Source organism: Suricata suricatta, chromosome 13, assembly GCF_006229205.1.
Source record: "Suricata suricatta isolate VVHF042 chromosome 13, meerkat_22Aug2017_6uvM2_HiC, whole genome shotgun sequence".
In the NCBI taxonomy this organism is placed as follows: domain Eukaryota; kingdom Metazoa; phylum Chordata; class Mammalia; order Carnivora; family Herpestidae; genus Suricata; species Suricata suricatta.
Genome location: NC_043712.1, coordinates 35,591,134 through 35,609,625, shown reverse-complemented (window position 1 = coordinate 35,609,625; position 18,492 = coordinate 35,591,134). Strand labels below are relative to the sequence as shown.

The following is an 18,492-nucleotide window of genomic DNA, read 5'->3' as shown; positions in this document are numbered from 1 at the left end:
GCCCGGGGAGTCACACTCGGCCGCCGCCGCCGGCGCAGCGAGCGGAGACGGCCCGGCCGTGGCGACCTGACCTGGACGAGCGGCGCGCCCGGGGGCCCAGGCGGGGGGCGGGAGGAAGCACCCGGCAGCGCCAACCGCCCGGGCCCAGGAGGAGCAGAGCAGAGAGGAGCTGGGACACGGGCGGGGCCGCCGCAGCTCCGGATGGGACCAGCGCCCTGGGCCCGTTAGTCCAAGCTGGAGCTTCTGGAGAAGCCTTCACAGGGAGACTTACCCCTGCCTTTCCCTCTCCTCCAGCCCAGGCCTCGCTTCGCTCCCCGCCCGCCCATGGTCCCTGTCCTTCTCGGCGCGGGCCCCCTCCCACCTTACCCCCTTGGTCCTCCTCTTCGCAGCTCTCAGCCCTCCTAGCCCCTTCAGCTGTGAGGTCCCCTCAGGCCTTTCCTTTGTACCAGCCATCCCCCCACCCCCACCCCATCCCAGTCTCGGATCCCCTTTTCCTTCTCAGCTAAAGCTCAAGATTCATCAGGCTCCTTTACCTTTCACTGGCCCCATCCCAGTCGCAGGCCCCCCTGGGTCCGTACCTTTTCTTGCGACCCTACTCAACCCTCAGTCTTTGCCCCAGGCTAGTGGACCCACTCCTTACACACGCCCTGGGGCTCCCTCCCACTCCTCCTCACCCGTCCCCACCACTTTCTGCCACTTTCTGCGTCGCTGTTTATCCTCACTTCTCTCCCTGGCCATTTTCCCCAGGTTCCAGGCTGGGTGGTGCTTGTGCTTCCCCCGTAGGCCAGAGCAAAACCAGGTTCTGGGGGTGGCGGGGCCGCTGCTTTCTCCCCATGGCACTGCCATCACTCCTGCTGTTGGTGGCAGCCCTGGCAGGTGGGGTGCGCCCTCCCGGGGCGCGGAACCTGACGCTGGCGGTGGTGCTGCCGGAACACAACCTGAGCTATGCCTGGGCCTGGCCACGCGTGGGCCCTGCTGTGGCACTAGCTGTGGAGGCGCTGGGCCGGGCTCTGCCCGTGGACCTGAGGTTTGTCAGCTCTGAACTAGATGGCGCCTGCTCTGAGTACCTGGCACCGCTGCGCGCTGTGGACCTCAAGCTGTACCATGACCCCGATCTTCTGTTGGGTCCCGGTTGCGTGTACCCCGCTGCCTCTGTGGCCCGCTTTGCCTCACATTGGCGCCTTCCCCTGCTGACTGCGGGTGCTGTGGCCTCTGGTTTTGCAGCTAAGAATGAGCATTATCGTACCCTGGTGCGCACTGGCCCCTCTGCTCCCAAGCTGGGTGAGTTTGTAGTGACATTACACGGGCACTTCAATTGGACTGCCCGTGCTGCCTTGCTGTATCTGGATGCTCGCACAGATGACCGACCTCACTACTTCACCATCGAGGGCGTCTTTGAGGCTCTGCAGGGCAGCAACCTCAGTGTGCAGCACCAGGTGTATGCCCGTGAGCCGGGGGGCCCTGAGCAGGCCACCCACTTCATCCGGGCCAACGGGCGAAGTGAGTGTGGCCCAGGCTATCTTAGGGTCAGGGGAGGAGGGTCGCTGTATCCCTGGAGCTCAGCACTGGGAAATTGTGGATGGAGGTGGGCACGGAGATGTATGTAGTGGTTGGGGTCAAGAAGCACATGTGGACAGAGCACCTGTGAGAAGACTAAGATTGTATCAGGGGAGTTTGTGGTTGGTACAGGCAGACATAAACAGGGAATAGGACAGGATAGCATGAGAGGCGATGTCTGTGTCAGCGAAGAAGGTGGGACTGGGGGGGAAACTGACTTTTGGGAACAATATAAGTGCCCTAGAGTACTGAATGTGGTTGATGGCCACTCCAGAATGAGTGTCATCTGTGAGCAAAGACTTCTCAGATGGGGCACCAAGACCCCTTGATGGCAGCAAAATAGTAAGGACTCCATAAATGGGCTTTTGGGTTCAGCGCATTTGTTTGGGTAAGGCTGCCCCCGACAGTAATTCTGAGTAGTCAGTGCCTTAGAGCCTAGGGAGAGGCAGGGCAGAATGGGGCAGTGAGGAGGAGGAGGAGGAGGAGGAGGAGGAGGAGGAGGAGGAGGAGGAGGAGGAGGAGGAGGGCTGGGTGGGGTGCAGCAGTGCAGCTCTGGAAAGAGGAGGGGCTTATGGCTGACAGCTCCCCTCCTCTGGGGTCTGGAGTCAGAGTCTGACCTCTGCCAGATGGTCCATAAGGCTCCAGGGTACTTATGACATAGACTCCGAGGGGGAGGGATGGGGAGCATATGTTGGGTGGTTGATAGGTTAGAGCACTTTCTTCCTAGCTAAAGATGGAAATACAGATGGTTCAGAGAGGGGGCTGACTGGGGACTAGGGACTTTCTCAGAATGCCCCTCTGTCTTATACTTGCTCCCAGTTGTGTATATCTGTGGCCCTCTGGAGATGCTGCATGAGATCCTGCTTCAGGCTCAGAGGGAGAACCTGACCAATGGGGATTATGTCTTCTTTTACCTGGACGTCTTTGGGGAGAGTCTTCGTGCAGGCCCCACACGCTCCACAGGCCGGCCCTGGCAGGACAATCGCACCCGGGAGCAGGCCCAGGCCCTCAGAGAGGCCTTTCAGGTATCATTTGCACCAAACTTGGAGGAGGGGGAAGAGGAGCTTCTTTGGAGATTCTCTGGCTCTCATAAGACCCATAGAAACCCCAGGAGCAGGGCAGGAATTATAAGCTACAGGAGTGAAATTAATGGAGGCTTTTTGAGTCTCATATCATTCTTCCTTGCTTCCCCACTTTTGTGACTCTCATTATTAAGGCTGCCTTCCAAGATCCTGGAACATTCTCCTAAGTCCCACTAGTAGACGATACTGTGAGGGAGAAAAGTTCAGGAAAAGACCTGGTGCCAGACCCTGGGAGGACTTCCATCCTTTCTAGATAGGCAAGGCATGAGTGAGGGAGAGTTAGATACAAATATGAGAAAGAATATGATCATGTGTCCTGGAACAGACACTAAGAACTTTAGGGGTTCAGACAAGGGAGAGTCGATGTGAGCTGGGTTTAGGGAAGCCTTTTTATAAAGGAATGAGAATCATTTGTGACTTGAAAAGATAGATGCCATAGTTTTAGTCTCAGTAGGAGAGTGGATCCAGATAGCCTGAGCAAAGAGATAAAAGGTAAATGGGCATGACGGGGAACCGAGAAGATACTGACCTGACAAGAAAGAAGGGTTGGCTTGACGCAGAAATAATAATAGGAAATAATGTTGCAGAGGTATAATCAGATTAAGGAGAGCTCTGAACCCAAAATTAAGGCACTTGGACTTGGATGTGGGGTCCTTGAGATTTTTTTGTGAAGAGAAATATAAAGACAGAATTCAGGTTGGATAAGAAGAGGAGGAGGCTGGAGGCAGTGAGACTGCTTGTACTCAGGTCAAATGGAATGAGATGATAAAGGCTTGAAGGATGGTGTTAGTAGTAGGAATGGAAAAAAATGAATTTAAGAAACAATTTTCAGGGAAGTTGACATGACTCTTTATTTCACTCCTCTGCTCAAAACTTTCAATGACTTAATTCCTACAGAATAGAGTCCTGATCCCTCATCATGACATTTCAGACCTTCCAAAGTCTGTGTTCAGCCCAGGTTTTCAGTCTCGCCTCCTAGTACCCCTCATGCCAGTACTCCAGCCAGCCAGGCCTCTCGTTCCCTGACCCCTGGGCCTCTTTGCTCCCTTGCCCATGTGCTCTTTGCTCCTTTTATTCCTTCCCTCATTCCAAGTCTCTACCTCTCCAAATCACACCATGAATTCTTCCCTGACTCTTCCACCAGTTTTTCCACTCAGTTACGCATTTGTGTTTCTTATTTATTTATCTGTATCCCTCGTTTTTCTGAAAAAGGATTTGAAGTGGCACATAGGGTAACTTTAAGGTCTTTTCAACTCAGAGATTCTTTGAGTCTAAAATTTAGTAGATCTTTACAAGGGCTGAACGTGGGTGGTCATCTTTTCTAAAGAGTAAAATTTTATGTGGCTTGATTATATATTTGGTTGTATCTGACTGTGAATGACACTCGAGGTCACACTTGAACCTGGGCAGCGGCAGGACAGGTTTTGTTTATGCTGTAACTTTTGCCTAAAACAACCTTCTTACCTTTGTCTGCCTGGATAATGTGTGTGTATTCTTTAAGACTCAGATCAGTTATTTTCCCGTCGAGGAAACAATCTCTGGATCCCCAGATTGGACTGAATTTCCTATTCTTGTGCTTAACTCTGTCTCCTATACAACTTACCACGTTATCAGTCAGTGTTTGAGTCATTTGAATATTGGCTCATTTTATTAGTGTCTCCTGAGCATGTATTCTGTCCCAATCACTGTTCTAGGTACTGGTACACAGTGGAGAACATAACAGATGTAGCCCCTGCCTGGAGCTTACATTTAGTAGGATAGACAGACATTAAATAAGCAGGTAAATATAAACATAGGACAACTTGTGATGAGTGTTACTAAAAACCCCACAATAAACAAAACCAGGGGGAAAAAAACCCACTTCTCCTGAGAAGGGAATAGCAAGGGAATTGCACTTTAGCTAGTGTGGTCCAGGAAGATCTCTGTGGTTCTCCTGGATGGGAGGACTCCATAGCTTTTTGGGCTGTATTCTTTTTTTGTGGAAGGAATACCTCTCCTTCTTGCCTGAGAATTCCTACCAGTCAAGGGGCCCCAGCACTTAGGGTGGGGGAATGAGATCGAGCCAGCTAGCAATCAGAGAAATCAATTCGCAGTTCTCCCACTCACTGCAGGCATTATTCAGACAGAAAAACAAACAGGGATTTTGCTATGATGCAAAAGAAGGAGAAATAGGCAGTCAAGAATATGCTGGTGGGGGGTGGGGGGCGCCTGGGTGGCTCAGTCGGTTAAGCATCCAACTTCAGCTCAGGTCATGATCTCACAGTTTGTAAATTCGAGCCCCGCACTGGGCTCTGTGCTGACAGCTTGGGGCCTGGAGCCTGCTTCGGATTCTGTGTCTCCCTCTCTCTCTGCCCCTCCCCTGCTTACGCTCTGTCTCTCTCTCAAAAGTAAATAAACATTAAAAAAAATATGCTGAGGGGGAATCAAGGCTTTGGGGTGGGGTGAGGGTAAAGGAGCAATGGGGTGTTTTCTAGAAAAACTTATCTTGTTCCAATGCTGAAGCAGGGCAAGGGGTGAGGGAAGTTTGGCAATCAGCTCCATTCAAGTATGAAAGAGCAGAGAGCCCTTAACCCAGAGATACCTGGTCTCCTGGGGGAGAGGGCTCTGAAATTAAGTATACTGATATTATTTTTCTCTCTCATTAAGTCTTAGCTACTCAAAGGCAAGGGTCGTGCTCATCTTTGTATTCCATATGCCTGGCACATACTTGCTGAATTGAATAAAGGAGTGTGTTGGGGAGAGGCGGGGACAGGACTAAGAATTCGTCTACAGAGGAGTAGAACCGGCAGGTACTATAAACCAAGATGACCACCAAGACAGAGAAGAATACATAGACACAATGGAACTAAATAAGCAAATGACCAGGCTCTAAGGTTCCGGAGGCCCAGGGTATGCATTTCAGGACTACAGGGTCTGAAAGCTAGGCAGAAGTCACAACCTAGGTGGCCAGCATGAAATTGCATTACAGAGGAGACACCAGCAGCTAGAATGGAAGTCAGGGCTGGACCGAGGACTGCATAAGGCAGAATCTCTTCTGGAGACTATTTTTTGTCTGTTTAAGCCACTGCTGACAGCGTCTCCTGACATGGCTGGAGGGGGCCCCAAGTGTAGGCCTCAAGGCACAGGCCGGCGCCTAGGTGTACTTCTGGCTTCACCCACAGCTAAACCCATTTTGGGCAGCCTTTGTTTGTTTTTTTCTCAGCTGAGGTCCTCTGTGAAAAGGGACACCAATATCTACCTCCCTTTACCTTCTTGTCTCCAGTCCCTGAGCAAGCACAGAAATTCTTTGGACCTTCTTCTTTCTTTCTTTTCTTTTTTATTTTTTTAGTAGCTAGTAACCACAGCAAAACAGTCTAGCATAGCAGTTTTCAAAATGTGGTCTTGGAATCCTGGGGGCCGCTGAAATCCTTTTAGAAGGACCATGAGGTCAAAACTATTTAAAAAATAATACTAAGATGTTTATTTGCGTCCTCACTCTTAGTCCTCCGTGAGTGCACACTGGAGTTTTCCAGAGGCTATGTGACCTGGCCGCTCTTATCACTCTGGCAGCTGTCGAAGGGGTGGTTGACTATGCCTGTGTCTTAAAAATTTGTCAGTTTTAATTCCTATAGTGTAAATATTGATAGATGTAATCCAAACAATCAAAACCTCTTTGTGGTCCTCAGTAATTTTTAGTAGTAGAAAGGGGTCATGAAATCAAAAAGTTTGAGAACTGCTAGTCTAGCAAACAGATAAACCTAGAGACTTATGATATGTTTAGAACATATTAAAGACCCGTTATCAGCCTATATATATTGAAAATACAGTTGTGTTAAGCACCATCTTTTTGGGCTCTTTTACTGATTTTTTCCCCTTGTTTGTCAACAATACCCTACCCTTATATTTTTTTTATTCTTGAAACAGGTGTTACTGAACAAACCCTTCCAACCCCATCCCTGGCCCCCTTCTTTTAAATTTTGCCTGAGGGTGGGAGAGTATTACAAGTGTGTGATCAAGGATCCAAATGCTCCAGTGAGAATAATTACGTTATAAAGCAAACTCTAGTCTAATGTAATGAATACATATTAGAAACTGAATTTATTATTTCCTACCTAGAATGAATTGATATATAATAAGTCATATGTGATTTATCTAGTATATCTATGTCCACATGTACTTTCAGTGACAGGACTTAACAGAACTGGTAGAAGTCCATAGATGTTAATCTGTCATTTCACAAAGTCACTTTCACAAAATACATTGATCCGAAGTCTTTCCCTGTGGTTGCGATGCCAATTTCCCATCCCAGGCAAAGGCTAGTCTCAGTGATTGTGTAGGGCTGAGGTGTAGGCAGAGGCCAACGTGTCCACCAGCTAAGGAACAGGGAATGTGTGAGGTTGGTAGGAGTCAGATGAGCACCCCAGTGAGAGACAGAGATGTGCTGACTTAAGGCCAGTAAGATGTGGACTGGCTGAGATCACATGTGTCATTTGCTCATCTTGAAATGTGTGTGGGCACATGACTATGCGTTTTCTTTGTGACACATGTCTACTACTTAGTGACATATACAACCATGCCACTGTGCAGGACAGTGCTGCTGATGGTAGGTGTTCCACGCATTAAATGAATGGGTCCACAACTTTTTGCAGGTGGAATCATTGTCTCCCAGTATCTCCCCCAGTTGTCATAGAACCTGAAATCTCTTTCATTTACTAGGTGGAAGCACTGTGTCCAAGTGGCCCAAATGAAAATTTAAACACTTAACTGATAACATTAACAGTGATTAACACCTCAGAGAGGAGCTATTTTCTCAGTGTTGTCCTTGATAGTGAATAGGTACCCAGAAAGGAAGGGACAGAGCCAGCAGCCGAGAGTGCTGTGGCAGCCTGGCAGGGAGGCCTGGCTGGTGGAGGGGCTTAGGGATGGAGTTGATTTAATCTATTTCTCAGTCTCCACCTTCCCATAACCATGTACCTTTCATGGAGGAGTGCCATTTACCTCTTCCCAGATGTACTGAACATATTCCACACATATATCACACACACAGGTGCATACACAACAGAGTTTAGTATCTTTTCAGCCTTCAGACTCACCTGTGTATATTTCATATCGTGTGTATTTCACCAAGTTTCCCTATCCAGTTTCCTCTCTTCCCCAATGCCTATCTTGAATCCTTTTCACTCTCCCCCATGTGCTGTTGGTACAGACAGTATTGGTGATCACATACCGAGAACCCCCAAATCCTGAGTACCAGGAATTCCAGAATCGTCTGCTGATAAGAGCCCGGGAAGATTTTGGTGTGGAGCTGGCCCCCTCTCTGGTGAGTACATCTCTCTTTCCTGAGAGTCAGGCCAGGCTTTGAGGAAAGGCTCTTCTTCCTAACTCATCGTCAAGCCTTGGCCATGGAGCCAGCCGTACTTGGGAACTGTCTGCTTTTATCCAGGATTTTTCTTTCTGCCCTTCTGTCCAATGAGGTAGGGCTGGCACCGTAGGAATGAGAGGAGGGAAGGAAACAAACCAGAAGAGAGAAGAGGTAGAGGGAGACCCCAAAGATGGGAAAGGGGGCTGGAGAGGGGCCTGGCAGTTCACTGGGAGAGCACTGCTGAAGTTACCACCCCTAGATGAACCTCATTGCTGGCTGCTTCTATGATGGGATCCTGCTATATGCTGAAGTCCTTAACGAGACAATACAGGAAGGAGGAACCCGGGAAGATGGACTTCGAATTGTGGAGAAGATGCAGGGGCGAAGATACCACGGTAATAAAGAGGGCCAGATGGAGGCCGAAGGGCTGCTCTCAGGCCTGGGAGTGGAGTAGACAGAAATACAGATAGGAGGGACAGGAGGAAGTGAGTGAGGGCATCAGAGAACATGGTAGAGGGGGATGTGTATTAAGAACAGGCGAGGAGGGACTCTGAGGTAATTGGAGGAATCGAGGCACAGGAGAGGGGCGTAGGGTAGATCTCAAAGTAAGGCCTACTCTTTCCTATCTTAGGTGTAACTGGACTGGTTGTTATGGACAAGAACAATGACCGAGAGACTGATTTTGTCCTGTGGGCCATGGGAGACCTGGATTCTGGGGACTTCCAGGTGATGGGGAAGAGGCAGGGAGGAGACTGTGGGCCCTGCATATCCAGCTTTCAAGGGTTCAGTGGGGCAGAATCAAAGGTACTAGAGGTAGGGACTTATTTTCTCTGCTGGAGCTGCATTCTGGGTAGGTGGGAGGTTGGGGGAGAAAAGCAGCCAAATAGCTGGGGTCCAGGGGGAGAGATTGGTGGGAACAGGCCTGTGGGCCCAGTTTTCTCCTTCCTCACAGCCTGCAGCTCACTACTCAGGAGCTGAGAAGCAGATCTGGTGGACAGGACGGCCTATCCCCTGGGTGAAGGGGGTCCCCCCCTTGGACAATCCCCCCTGTGCCTTTGACTTGGACGACCCATCCTGTGATAAAAGTGGGTGTGTTCAGGGGCTGGGAGAAATCCTTCCTCCCCTTCCTCCCATTCTTTCACCTCCCCTCCCGGACCGCCCACCCTTAGCTCTGCTTTTCCCTTGACTTGTATACTGTACACCCCCTCCTCACTTCTTTCCCTCCAAAAGTCTGTCTGTTCCCCGCACCCTGAGCACCACCCCTGCCCCGTCCACAGCTCCACATAGTCTTTCTCAGGGTCCCCTCTCTCCTTCAGCTCCACTTTCAACTCTGGCGATTGTGGCACTGGGCACAGGAATCACCTTCATCATGTTTGGGGTCTCTAGCTTCCTCATTTTCCGGTGAGTTCTGGGTTTCCCACTGACTTGCTCCCTCCCTCCCATCCCCCAGGCCTTCTGGGAGTTAGTGGGTCTCTTAGTTTGACGGCTGCCTCTTAGCCTAACATCTTCCTCTCTAGCCTTTCTCGTTAAGCTGTCTTTTAGCTTAGGTGTTGTTTTCCCACTTTTGGTTCTAGACTGGGTGTCCTAACTAGGGATTTTGAGTGGGGCCTTATAAGGGCAAAGGTGATTTTTCCTTGAATGCTACCATTTTAAGAAAGAACTTTTACCTTTAGCCTCTATGTTTTCAAATGAGCATAGGGCATGTATCCCATATGTAGAGTACTCATCCTCCTGTCTCAGACCTGCAGCGAGTCCCGCCTCAGGTATAACAGCTGTAGCATCGGAAGCTGCTGAAACCCCACTGTTGGCTTATGGGGTGGTAGGATTGGGCTTGCCAGTCAACTGAGGTGTGCAGTCCTTACAGAAAGCTGATGCTGGAGAAGGAGCTGGCTAGCATGCTGTGGCGCATTCGCTGGGAAGAACTGCAGTTTGGCAACTCGGAACGATATCATAAAGGTGCAGGCAGTCGCCTCACACTGTCGCTGGTGAGCCCTTGTCTCAGCTGTCCCTCTGCTTCCCTCTGAGTTCCTGTCCTTTCGTACCCTGGACCTTTCCCAGCACATTGGCCTGTAATGATAGCCCCTGCACTGCCACCATCATCTAATGTTCCTTTCATCCTTCCGCCTCCATGTTGCCCTTGGCCCCAGCGGGGATCCAGTTACGGCTCGCTCATGACAGCCCATGGGAAATACCAGATCTTTGCCAACACCGGTCACTTCAAGGTGAACAGTCATCCGCTTGTTCTGGTCCCCACCATTTCATCCTGTCTCATCCCCATCTGTCACCTCTTCCCACAAATCTCTGCCCCTCATAAGCTTCCTTTCTGTGTCCAGCTGAGCTCCTGGATGTCCACAGTTCTCCAGTTTTTCCAGGCACCCAGGAACTAATTTCCCTTTTCCCCTTTCTCTACCGCCATCAGGGAAATGTTGTCGCCATCAAACATGTGAATAAGAAGCGCATTGAGCTGACCCGGCAGGTTCTATTTGAACTCAAACATGTATGTAATGGTGTGTGGGTTCAGGGTGAGGGGTAAAAAGGGATGGAGAAGAGGAAAGGGGGAAGTAGAGAGGAGAACAGTAATGTGGGCTAGCAGGGCAAGTGGTTAATTTATAAATGATTTTAAGTTGTAGGTACAATGAAGAGAAAGGCTCTCTCATGCAGTGGTCGATTTCTGTCTCTTTGAATTCTCTTTTCCTCCGCCCACCTTTTGTTGTTGTTGCTGTTATTGGTAGATGAGAGATGTTCAGTTCAACCATCTCACTCGCTTCATTGGTGCCTGCATCGACCCTCCCAACATTTGCATTGTTACCGAGTATTGTCCTCGTGGGAGTTTACAGGTAAGGGAGAGGTGGAGGAGATTCTAGGGGCAGGGGAGAAAGGCACGTGATAGCTGGTGTGCCTAGGATAGTCACATAATCTCTTCCGTGTCATTCTCAGGATATTCTGGAAAATGACAGCATCAACTTGGACTGGATGTTTCGTTATTCGCTCATTAATGACCTTGTTAAGGTGAGTGTTCCTCACTCATCCTTCAGAGTTCATCTGCTTTAAAATACCTTTGTTTCTTGATCTTTGCTTTCAGCTTCTCCTTCCTAATCCTCTAAACATCCCGTTTTCTCCAGTTCCCTTTATTCCTCTTGTTGGGTAATAATGGGCAAATAAAGGGTCTGGAGTTTTTAATTGGGGGAGATTTCTCAGCCACAAAGGGTCCTGTACTTGTAAAGAAGTTTTCTGCTCCTGCCCTAGATATCTCTAATCTCTTGCCATCATCTTTTTTTTTTAAACCTCCATGAGCTTATATTAAGATTCCTTAGCAGGAAAAAGATGAATGGGGTCACCAAACATAGAATCATTTATTTTCTGACCAATATTTGGCATAGGTGCTCTTTTGTGCAGAAAAACTGAAATTTTAAAAAGAACATTTAGTAGTAAGAACTAAGAGAAACCAAGGAAAATTATACTAAATCTGTGGTTACTTCCCATATTTTAATTTTTAGCTATTCTCAAGTGGCGCAGAGGTCCATGGTATGAATTTGAATCTTGCATGAGTCGGACGGGTGTTTAGACCAAGTCCTGCAGCCAGTGAGTCAGCCTAGTGGAGCACTTGGACTGCACCTAAAGCCGGCTTTGGTTTTTCTGTTTGATTCTCATGAAGTTATTTAGAATTAGTGTGTGTGTGTGAAAGTTTGCCATTAAATGAGAGAGAAAATATTAGGTACAATTGATATGTTGGCTCACTGTGATGTTAAATATAAGAAAAATATGACTTTTGGAAGAACAATAATTTGATGGAAAAGGGATTTAGAACAAAGCTAGAAGCCTAATCCTTTCTGTAGTCACGTTTGGTGACTCCCAAAGGTTTTGTTGATATCAAAAGTAATAAAAAGGAGGAGTTCACAGAGACTGGAATTATGAATTGTTTAGGTCCAGAGCTAAATATTTAGACACAGGTGTTTTGGTTAGCATATAGAGCACCACATCCTTTTTCTGTTCCACCTGAACTGATGTGGGTGAGCTCTGGGTTTCATTTTGGGAAGCATCACTCTGCCTTCTTAGGACCTGCCTTATGTTCCCTCATTTGCAAAGTTTTCCTCATCTCTGGCCCCACGGGGCCACAAGTGTCTGGCTTCTACATTGGCTTTGCAGCTCTCTCCTACTTTTGTCCATTTTCCAGGGTTTTACTAATTTACTATTTTCTCCACTTTCTCTGTGGCTCTCACTTTCCTTCTCCATCCTGACTTGCCTGCTTACACATGGTTCTATGTGTTACAGTTTACCACTGGTTAGTCTTCCTTGGTGCATCTAGGTATTCTCAATAGCTGGGCCTCTAGCCTTCCTAGGTCTTCCTACTTGGTGGCCGTACATTTGAGGCCATCAAGGGTGTCAGTCACATCATTCTCAGAGTTCACTCGCCTAGTTCTATTCACTACTCAGAAAGCTGACTGCCCTTTCCAGGGAAATAACTAATAGCTCCCCTTGCCCCTCCCCTTAAACATTTCTCCTGTCCCTGGTGCCTAGGTGCCAGTATACTGTTCATGGTACCAGGAAGGGATGACTCTCCTATTCTACCTGCTTCTTTGGGCAGAAACTGCAAAGGATGCCTTCCAAAAGTAGCTTATGGTTTTTATGGTCCCAAGATCTTCAGACAGCTAGCTCATGCCCATCTCATAGAAAGGGGGTATCCTAAGCCATATGTGATCCAAACTCATGACTTGATCTATATCCTGCAGGGCATGGCCTTTCTCCATAACAGCATTATTGCATCCCATGGGAGTCTCAAGTCCTCCAACTGTGTGGTGGATAGTCGTTTTGTGCTCAAAATCACAGACTATGGCTTGGCCAGCTTCCGATCAACTGCTGAACCTGATGACAGCCACGCCCTCTATGCCAGTGAGGCCTTCCCCCACAACTCACTTTTATATAGTTCCTCTGGCTTTGATCATTTCCACCTATGGAGGGAGGGAGGGAGATGGAATGACAGGAATATGGGGAGCATTATGGGTTTGGGGATACTCTTTTTGAGGACCTGGCTAGCCTGTTCCTTCTTTTCAGAGAAGCTGTGGACTGCCCCAGAACTGCTCAGTGGGAACCCATTACCAACCGCAGGCATGCAGAAGGCTGATGTCTATAGCTTTGGGATCATCTTACAGGAGATAGCACTTCGCAGTGGTCCTTTCTACTTGGAGGGCCTGGACCTCAGCCCCAAAGGTGAGAGTCAATCTACTACCCACAGACTCCTCTACCTGGGGGACCCTGTTCTTCATCTAAACCCTTTATCACCCTCAGAGATTGTACAGAAAGTCCGAAATGGTCAACGGCCATATTTCCGGCCAAGCATTGACCGGACCCAACTGAATGAAGAGCTGGTTTTGTTGATGGAGCGATGTTGGGCCCAGGAACCAGCTGAGCGGCCAGACTTCGGACAAATTAAGGGATTCATTCGCCGCTTTAACAAGTGAGAGGGCACTTAGGGGGCAAGGGCTCCCCAGGGATATAAGCCCCATCAGTCTTGGTGGATGAGGTGGGTGGAGCTGGTGGGGCCGAAAGGTGGGTTGGGCAGGGAGTCCTGGGAGTCTTGAGATTCTGGGAGCAGGCACCATATTCTGGCCTCCCCCCAGAGAGGGTGGCACGAGCATACTGGACAACCTGCTGTTGCGCATGGAGCAGTATGCCAACAACCTGGAGAAGCTGGTGGAGGAGCGCACACAGGCCTATCTGGAGGAGAAGCGCAAGGCGGAGGCTCTGCTCTACCAAATTCTACCCCAGTGAGACTTTTGACACCCTTCCCCAACTTTCCTTTGGTATTCTTTGTTGGGTTCTTCCTGATCAAGCTCCGGAGAACTCACTTCCCAACTCTTAGAACCCTGCTTTATTATATCTTGACACAGTGAACGTTTCTGGCTTTATACAGTGTGTTTTCATAGTCTCCAAATGAGCTTTGCTGCCTTCTTCTTGGCTTCCTATCCCTTCTTCTTTAGGACACTGCTCTACCATGCCTTTGCTCCAGCACGTGTATGTAGAACAATCCCAACTTGAGACATTTAGTGCCCATCCCCAGGGATCCTCTTCCACACACCGCTACCCCCGCCACTTACTTTACCTGAGCTAGTCTGTAATGTCTCCCCAGCCACCTTCCTTCTCTTCTCCCAGGCTTAGCTTTCATAACTCCTCTTCTGCTCTAGCCATACACCCCTTTTCTCCCCCCCCCATCCTCTTTCTTTGAGTTTGGCTCATACTGAACCCTTGCTTCCTAGTTCAGTAGCAGAACAGTTAAAACGGGGAGAGACTGTACAGGCTGAGGCCTTTGACAGTGTTACCATCTACTTCAGTGACATTGTTGGCTTCACAGCTTTGTCAGCAGAGAGCACCCCCATGCAGGTGAGAGCCATGGGTGAGAACAGGGGGTGGGATAGAGATTTGGGGAGCTTCACTGGGGCATAGGGATCCTTGATCATAGGGGAGATTCCATTGCTCTGGAGTTCCTGTATTTTGTTATAGCTTATGGGTTAAGAATTCTTAGAAAGTTAGGCACAGGTCTCAGGGGCTCTACTTTCCCATCCCTGTTAGGTGGTGACACTTCTTAATGACCTGTATACCTGCTTTGATGCCATAATTGACAACTTTGACGTCTACAAGGTGAGAGCTAGGGCTACCTTCCAACTGAGACCCCTTTAAAACTCAGTCTCCCGGAACCCTACATATCTCCCCACTCCATTGGCAGTCTAGTACTTGCTGCCCTTTGTAGACAAATGCGGCTCTGGCACTCTAATTGTACATTCCAGGCTAATTTCTTAATTAGGTCTAATGGTGTCCTAATCAGAATCATCACAGGATTTAGTGCCCATCTGCCACTTTTTGCCTAGGGGTATAAATATTGTCTATCCATCTTTTCTCTTCCTTCCATTCTCTCCAGACATGGAAGAATCATATGGGATGTAGGTACAGAAGGATTTATTGGGCTGAGGGACAAGCTACCTTGTAAAAACTTTTGTTGAAGTCATTTGGGTTGGCATGGCATGGGCTTTACTGTGCTTGGCAGTAAAAGTTGTCAGGATTTAGGTGTTGACCTTGTGACTGATTGTGTGACCTTGGGCAAGTAACCGTAAAGCTCCTTGAGCCTCAGATATTTTACCTAGAAGATAGGAATAATAGATATATTTTGGACATGTCTAACATTGCACCAATAATACATACCTGTTCCTGTCCCTTTCCTTTGGACTTACTCTACTATGTTTGTTATTACTGTCACAAAGAACTCCCATAAGCCCTTTACTCAGATTCACCAATTATTCATACTTTACTCCTATTTGCTTTATTTTTTTAAAAATCTATCTTTCAACCTAATTTTTTTCTGAACCATTTGAGAGTACGTTGCAGGCACAGTGCCCCTTTATCCCTAAACAGTTCAGTGTCTAGTTCCTAAAAACAGGACATTCTTTTGTATAGCTTCAGTACAATTAACAAAGCCAAGCGTCTGCTTTCTTACCTTGGACAGTTCAGGCTGTCCGAGGCCTATTTCACTGGGCCTGCCTGACCTCCTCACCAGCCTCTGTGCTCTTCAGGTTAGTCCTGTTTTCTTGCTTCCCATTTCCTGACAGCAGAGCCTATTTGTTCATGTCTTGTTGCAGACAGGGTATCCATTCCCTCAGCAAATGGTTACTGAGTGTTTGCCAGGTACAGGGGTGGTATGGGAGGATTTAAAGACTCCCTGAAACTGTGCCCGCACCCCACCCCCCAATTCTCAGGACCACGGCCCTTATTTTCCAGTCAATGCTCTGGCCTCCGAAGCTGCTGGGATGACTCATAGTGGTATCCAGCTTGTCTCCACCTGCTCCTCCCCATTTCCACTGATACACATAGAGGTGACCTTTTAAACCCCATCTCAATTAGGTAGAAACGATTGGAGATGCCTACATGGTGGTGTCTGGTCTCCCAGGCCGAAATGGTCAACGCCATGCCCCGGAAATTGCTCGTATGGCTCTAGCATTACTGGATGCAGTTTCTTCCTTCCGCATCCGCCACCGACCCCATGACCAGCTGAGGCTACGCATAGGGGTCCACACGGGTAAGGCTGACTCTCACTCCAGCCCTTGTATCTGCTTTTCCCAGGCTCTCCCAACCTGTTTCTTCTCACAGGGCCCGTCTGTGCTGGGGTTGTTGGCCTGAAGATGCCCCGCTATTGTCTTTTTGGAGACACGGTGAACACTGCTTCCCGAATGGAGTCTAATGGTCAAGGTAAAACATTAGCCCTGAACCTCGGCCTCCACCTCAATTCGTGGTGCCCTTTTCTTCTTTTCAGAGTTCTTCCAAATCTCTCAATCTGAGAGACCGCAGTTCCTGACTGCCCCATCCTTGGACATATTTTGGTTCTAGTGCATGTGCCCTGGGAAGACTGAGAGCCTCCCGAGGGGTGGTGGTTTGGTAAAGCTCTCTCCGATACTGCCAACTCTTCTATTGTCTTTTCTTGATTCATCTTTCCACCATCCCCGCACCCCATCCCACCCCAGCCCTGAAGATCCATGTCTCTTCTACCACCAAGGATGCCCTGGATGAGCTAGGATGCTTCCAGCTAGAGCTTCGGGGGGATGTGGAGATGAAGGTGATGGCAGGCCATGGGGAGGGGTCATGAAAAGGGAGGATGAAAGCGACTATGGGGATCATGGGGAAAAGAGAGAGATAAAAGGAATAATATAGAAGAATCTGAATTATCTTCACTCCCCCACTTCCAGGGAAAAGGAAAGATGCGAACTTACTGGCTCCTAGGAGAGCGGAAAGGACCTGCTGGACTCCTGTAAATGCTACTTCTTTCTAAGTCAGACAATCTCTTGCTGCTGGTACCTGGGTGGGCAGCGGTCACCATCTCTCTACACACCAGAAATGGACACTGTCGTGTAAGATGGAAACCAACGTGCACAAAACCCTACTTTATAAGGAAGTTGTTACCCTTTGCAGCTCAGCCTTGTACATATACCTGCCTCGCTCCCGTCTGGTTCCCTTCTTCCCTACCTTCTGTAAATATCTGTATCTAAACCAGAATATTTTGGCCAAATATAAAACAACAAAAAACATCATGGTGTCAGAGTCTGGGTTAGGGGCAAATCCAAGGAACATGGTTACTCACAGAATCACTGAATGAGGAGTCTCAGGATGAGAGAGAACCCTTTATATAAAGTCTCTTTCACCAAGCACAGGCAGAATTTACTTCCTTTCCGCCTCTCCGGTGTAGACAGAAATCGATTCCATATTCCACATCCCTCTTCCCTTCTCAACCCTTAAATAGTAGTTCTACCCATTCCAGCACCCTGTCCTCCCTGACAGGCAAGGGAAGATATTTCCCCCCATTGGTGGGGATAGTTCTCAGGTTCGTAGGGCAAAGGCTGCCCCAGAGACAAAGGCACTGGTGTTGAGAAGCTGCAGTTCTTCCGGAATGGTGTGTCCAGAGTCTTGATGTTACTGACACCCTGGAGGAGGGCCAGAATGAGGACAGCTTTCGCCCTGTGCCTGGCCTCTCCCCCTCCTTCTCCCCCACTCCCAACACCCTCACACACCGGGAGCTGTGACGCCCTCTGTATCCAGAAGGTTTCAGGTTGCTCCTGACGGTAGTCGTGAGGCTGGAAGGGAGAGATACTGAAAAACTCTTGGTGTGAAGCTCCCTCTCTTAACCTCTGCTGCGTTCCCACAGCCAATTAGAGCCCAGCAGTGCAAGTGGGGGTGGGAGAATTTCTCACCTTGGTTGGGGCAGGAGGCCCGGCTTGCACCAGCTCCTTTCGGTAGTCATGGTGGGTCACAGACTCGACCTCAAACTGCTTCCTTGTGGCTTCCTGCTCTGCCTGCACCTCTTTGCTATATAGCCCTGGGAGTGTCAAAGCCATCCTTCCCTGATTTTTGTCTTCCCCCCTCCCCTTACCCTTCGCCCAGCCTCTCACCAGATCTGGTGGTGCAGGAGCATCTCGAGCATGGCTTCACGCTTTCCTGTAGGAGGGCAGGGAGTGGGGAGAGTGGGGGAGTCTGGTTAAGAAGCAGGTCTAGCCTACAGGCACATGAAACGATGCTCAACATCACTCATCATCAGGGAAACACAAATCAAAGCCACACTGAGATACCACCTCACCCCAGTCAGAGTGGCTAAAATGAACAAATCAAGAGACTATAGATGCTGGCAAGGGTGTGGAGAGACGGGCACCCTCTTACACTGTTGGTGGGAATATAAACTGGCACAGCTGCTCTGGAAAACAGTGTGGAGGGTCCTCAAAAAACTATCCATAGAACTCCCTTATGACTCAGCAATAGCACTGCTAGGGATTTACCCAAGGGATACAGAAGTGCTGATGCATAGGGGCACATGTACCCCAATGTTCATAGCAGCACTGTTAACAAAGCCTATACATGGAAAGAGCCTAAATGTCCATCACCTGATGAGTGGATCAAGAAGATGTGGTCTATATACACAATGGAGTATTACATGGCAATGAGAAAGAATGAAATCTGGCCATTTGTAGGAAAGTGGATGGA

The 18,492-nt window shown here is 48.8% G+C and overlaps 2 protein-coding genes across 7 annotated transcripts in view; one reads left to right on the top strand and one right to left on the bottom strand.

Annotated features, from left to right (window-relative positions):
* The first annotated feature begins 41 nt into the window (after positions 1-41).
* On the top strand, positions 42-17,048 carry NPR2 (natriuretic peptide receptor 2). 5 transcript variants are annotated; one of them, XM_029920650.1, is made up of 22 exons: positions 42-1,500; positions 2,377-2,582; positions 7,825-7,938; positions 8,240-8,375; positions 8,612-8,706; positions 8,933-9,065; positions 9,297-9,381; positions 9,845-9,965; positions 10,128-10,202; positions 10,400-10,477; positions 10,713-10,817; positions 10,918-10,989; positions 12,711-12,870; positions 13,033-13,188; positions 13,267-13,435; positions 13,599-13,745; positions 14,235-14,358; positions 14,548-14,616; positions 15,871-16,045; positions 16,117-16,215; positions 16,488-16,579; positions 16,710-17,048. In XM_029920650.1, exons 1-22 carry the CDS (start codon positions 834-836, stop codon positions 16,773-16,775), a joined length of 3,144 nt encoding a protein of 1,047 aa, XP_029776510.1. In that variant the 5' UTR covers positions 42-833; the 3' UTR covers positions 16,776-17,048. The 5 variants fall into 5 exon arrangements, 3 of the variants coding, with proteins under 3 accessions (XP_029776510.1, XP_029776511.1, XP_029776512.1); XM_029920651.1 differs by lacking the exon at positions 10,128-10,202; XM_029920652.1 differs by lacking the exon at positions 16,488-16,579.
* An 80-nt stretch (positions 17,049-17,128) lies between these two features.
* Positions 17,129-18,492, bottom strand: part of SPAG8 (sperm associated antigen 8) — a 3,338-nt gene continuing 1,974 nt past the window's right edge. For both annotated transcript variants that reach the window (XM_029920653.1, XM_029920654.1), the window contains exons 4-7: positions 17,907-17,952; positions 17,709-17,823; positions 17,529-17,591; positions 17,129-17,441 (exon numbers count right to left, since the gene is read on the bottom strand). In XM_029920653.1, the coding sequence (XP_029776513.1) occupies positions 17,253-17,441; positions 17,529-17,591; positions 17,709-17,823; positions 17,907-17,952 (413 nt within the window). In that variant the 3' untranslated portion in view covers positions 17,129-17,252. The remainder of the gene's footprint in view (positions 17,442-17,528; positions 17,592-17,708; positions 17,824-17,906; positions 17,953-18,492) is intronic.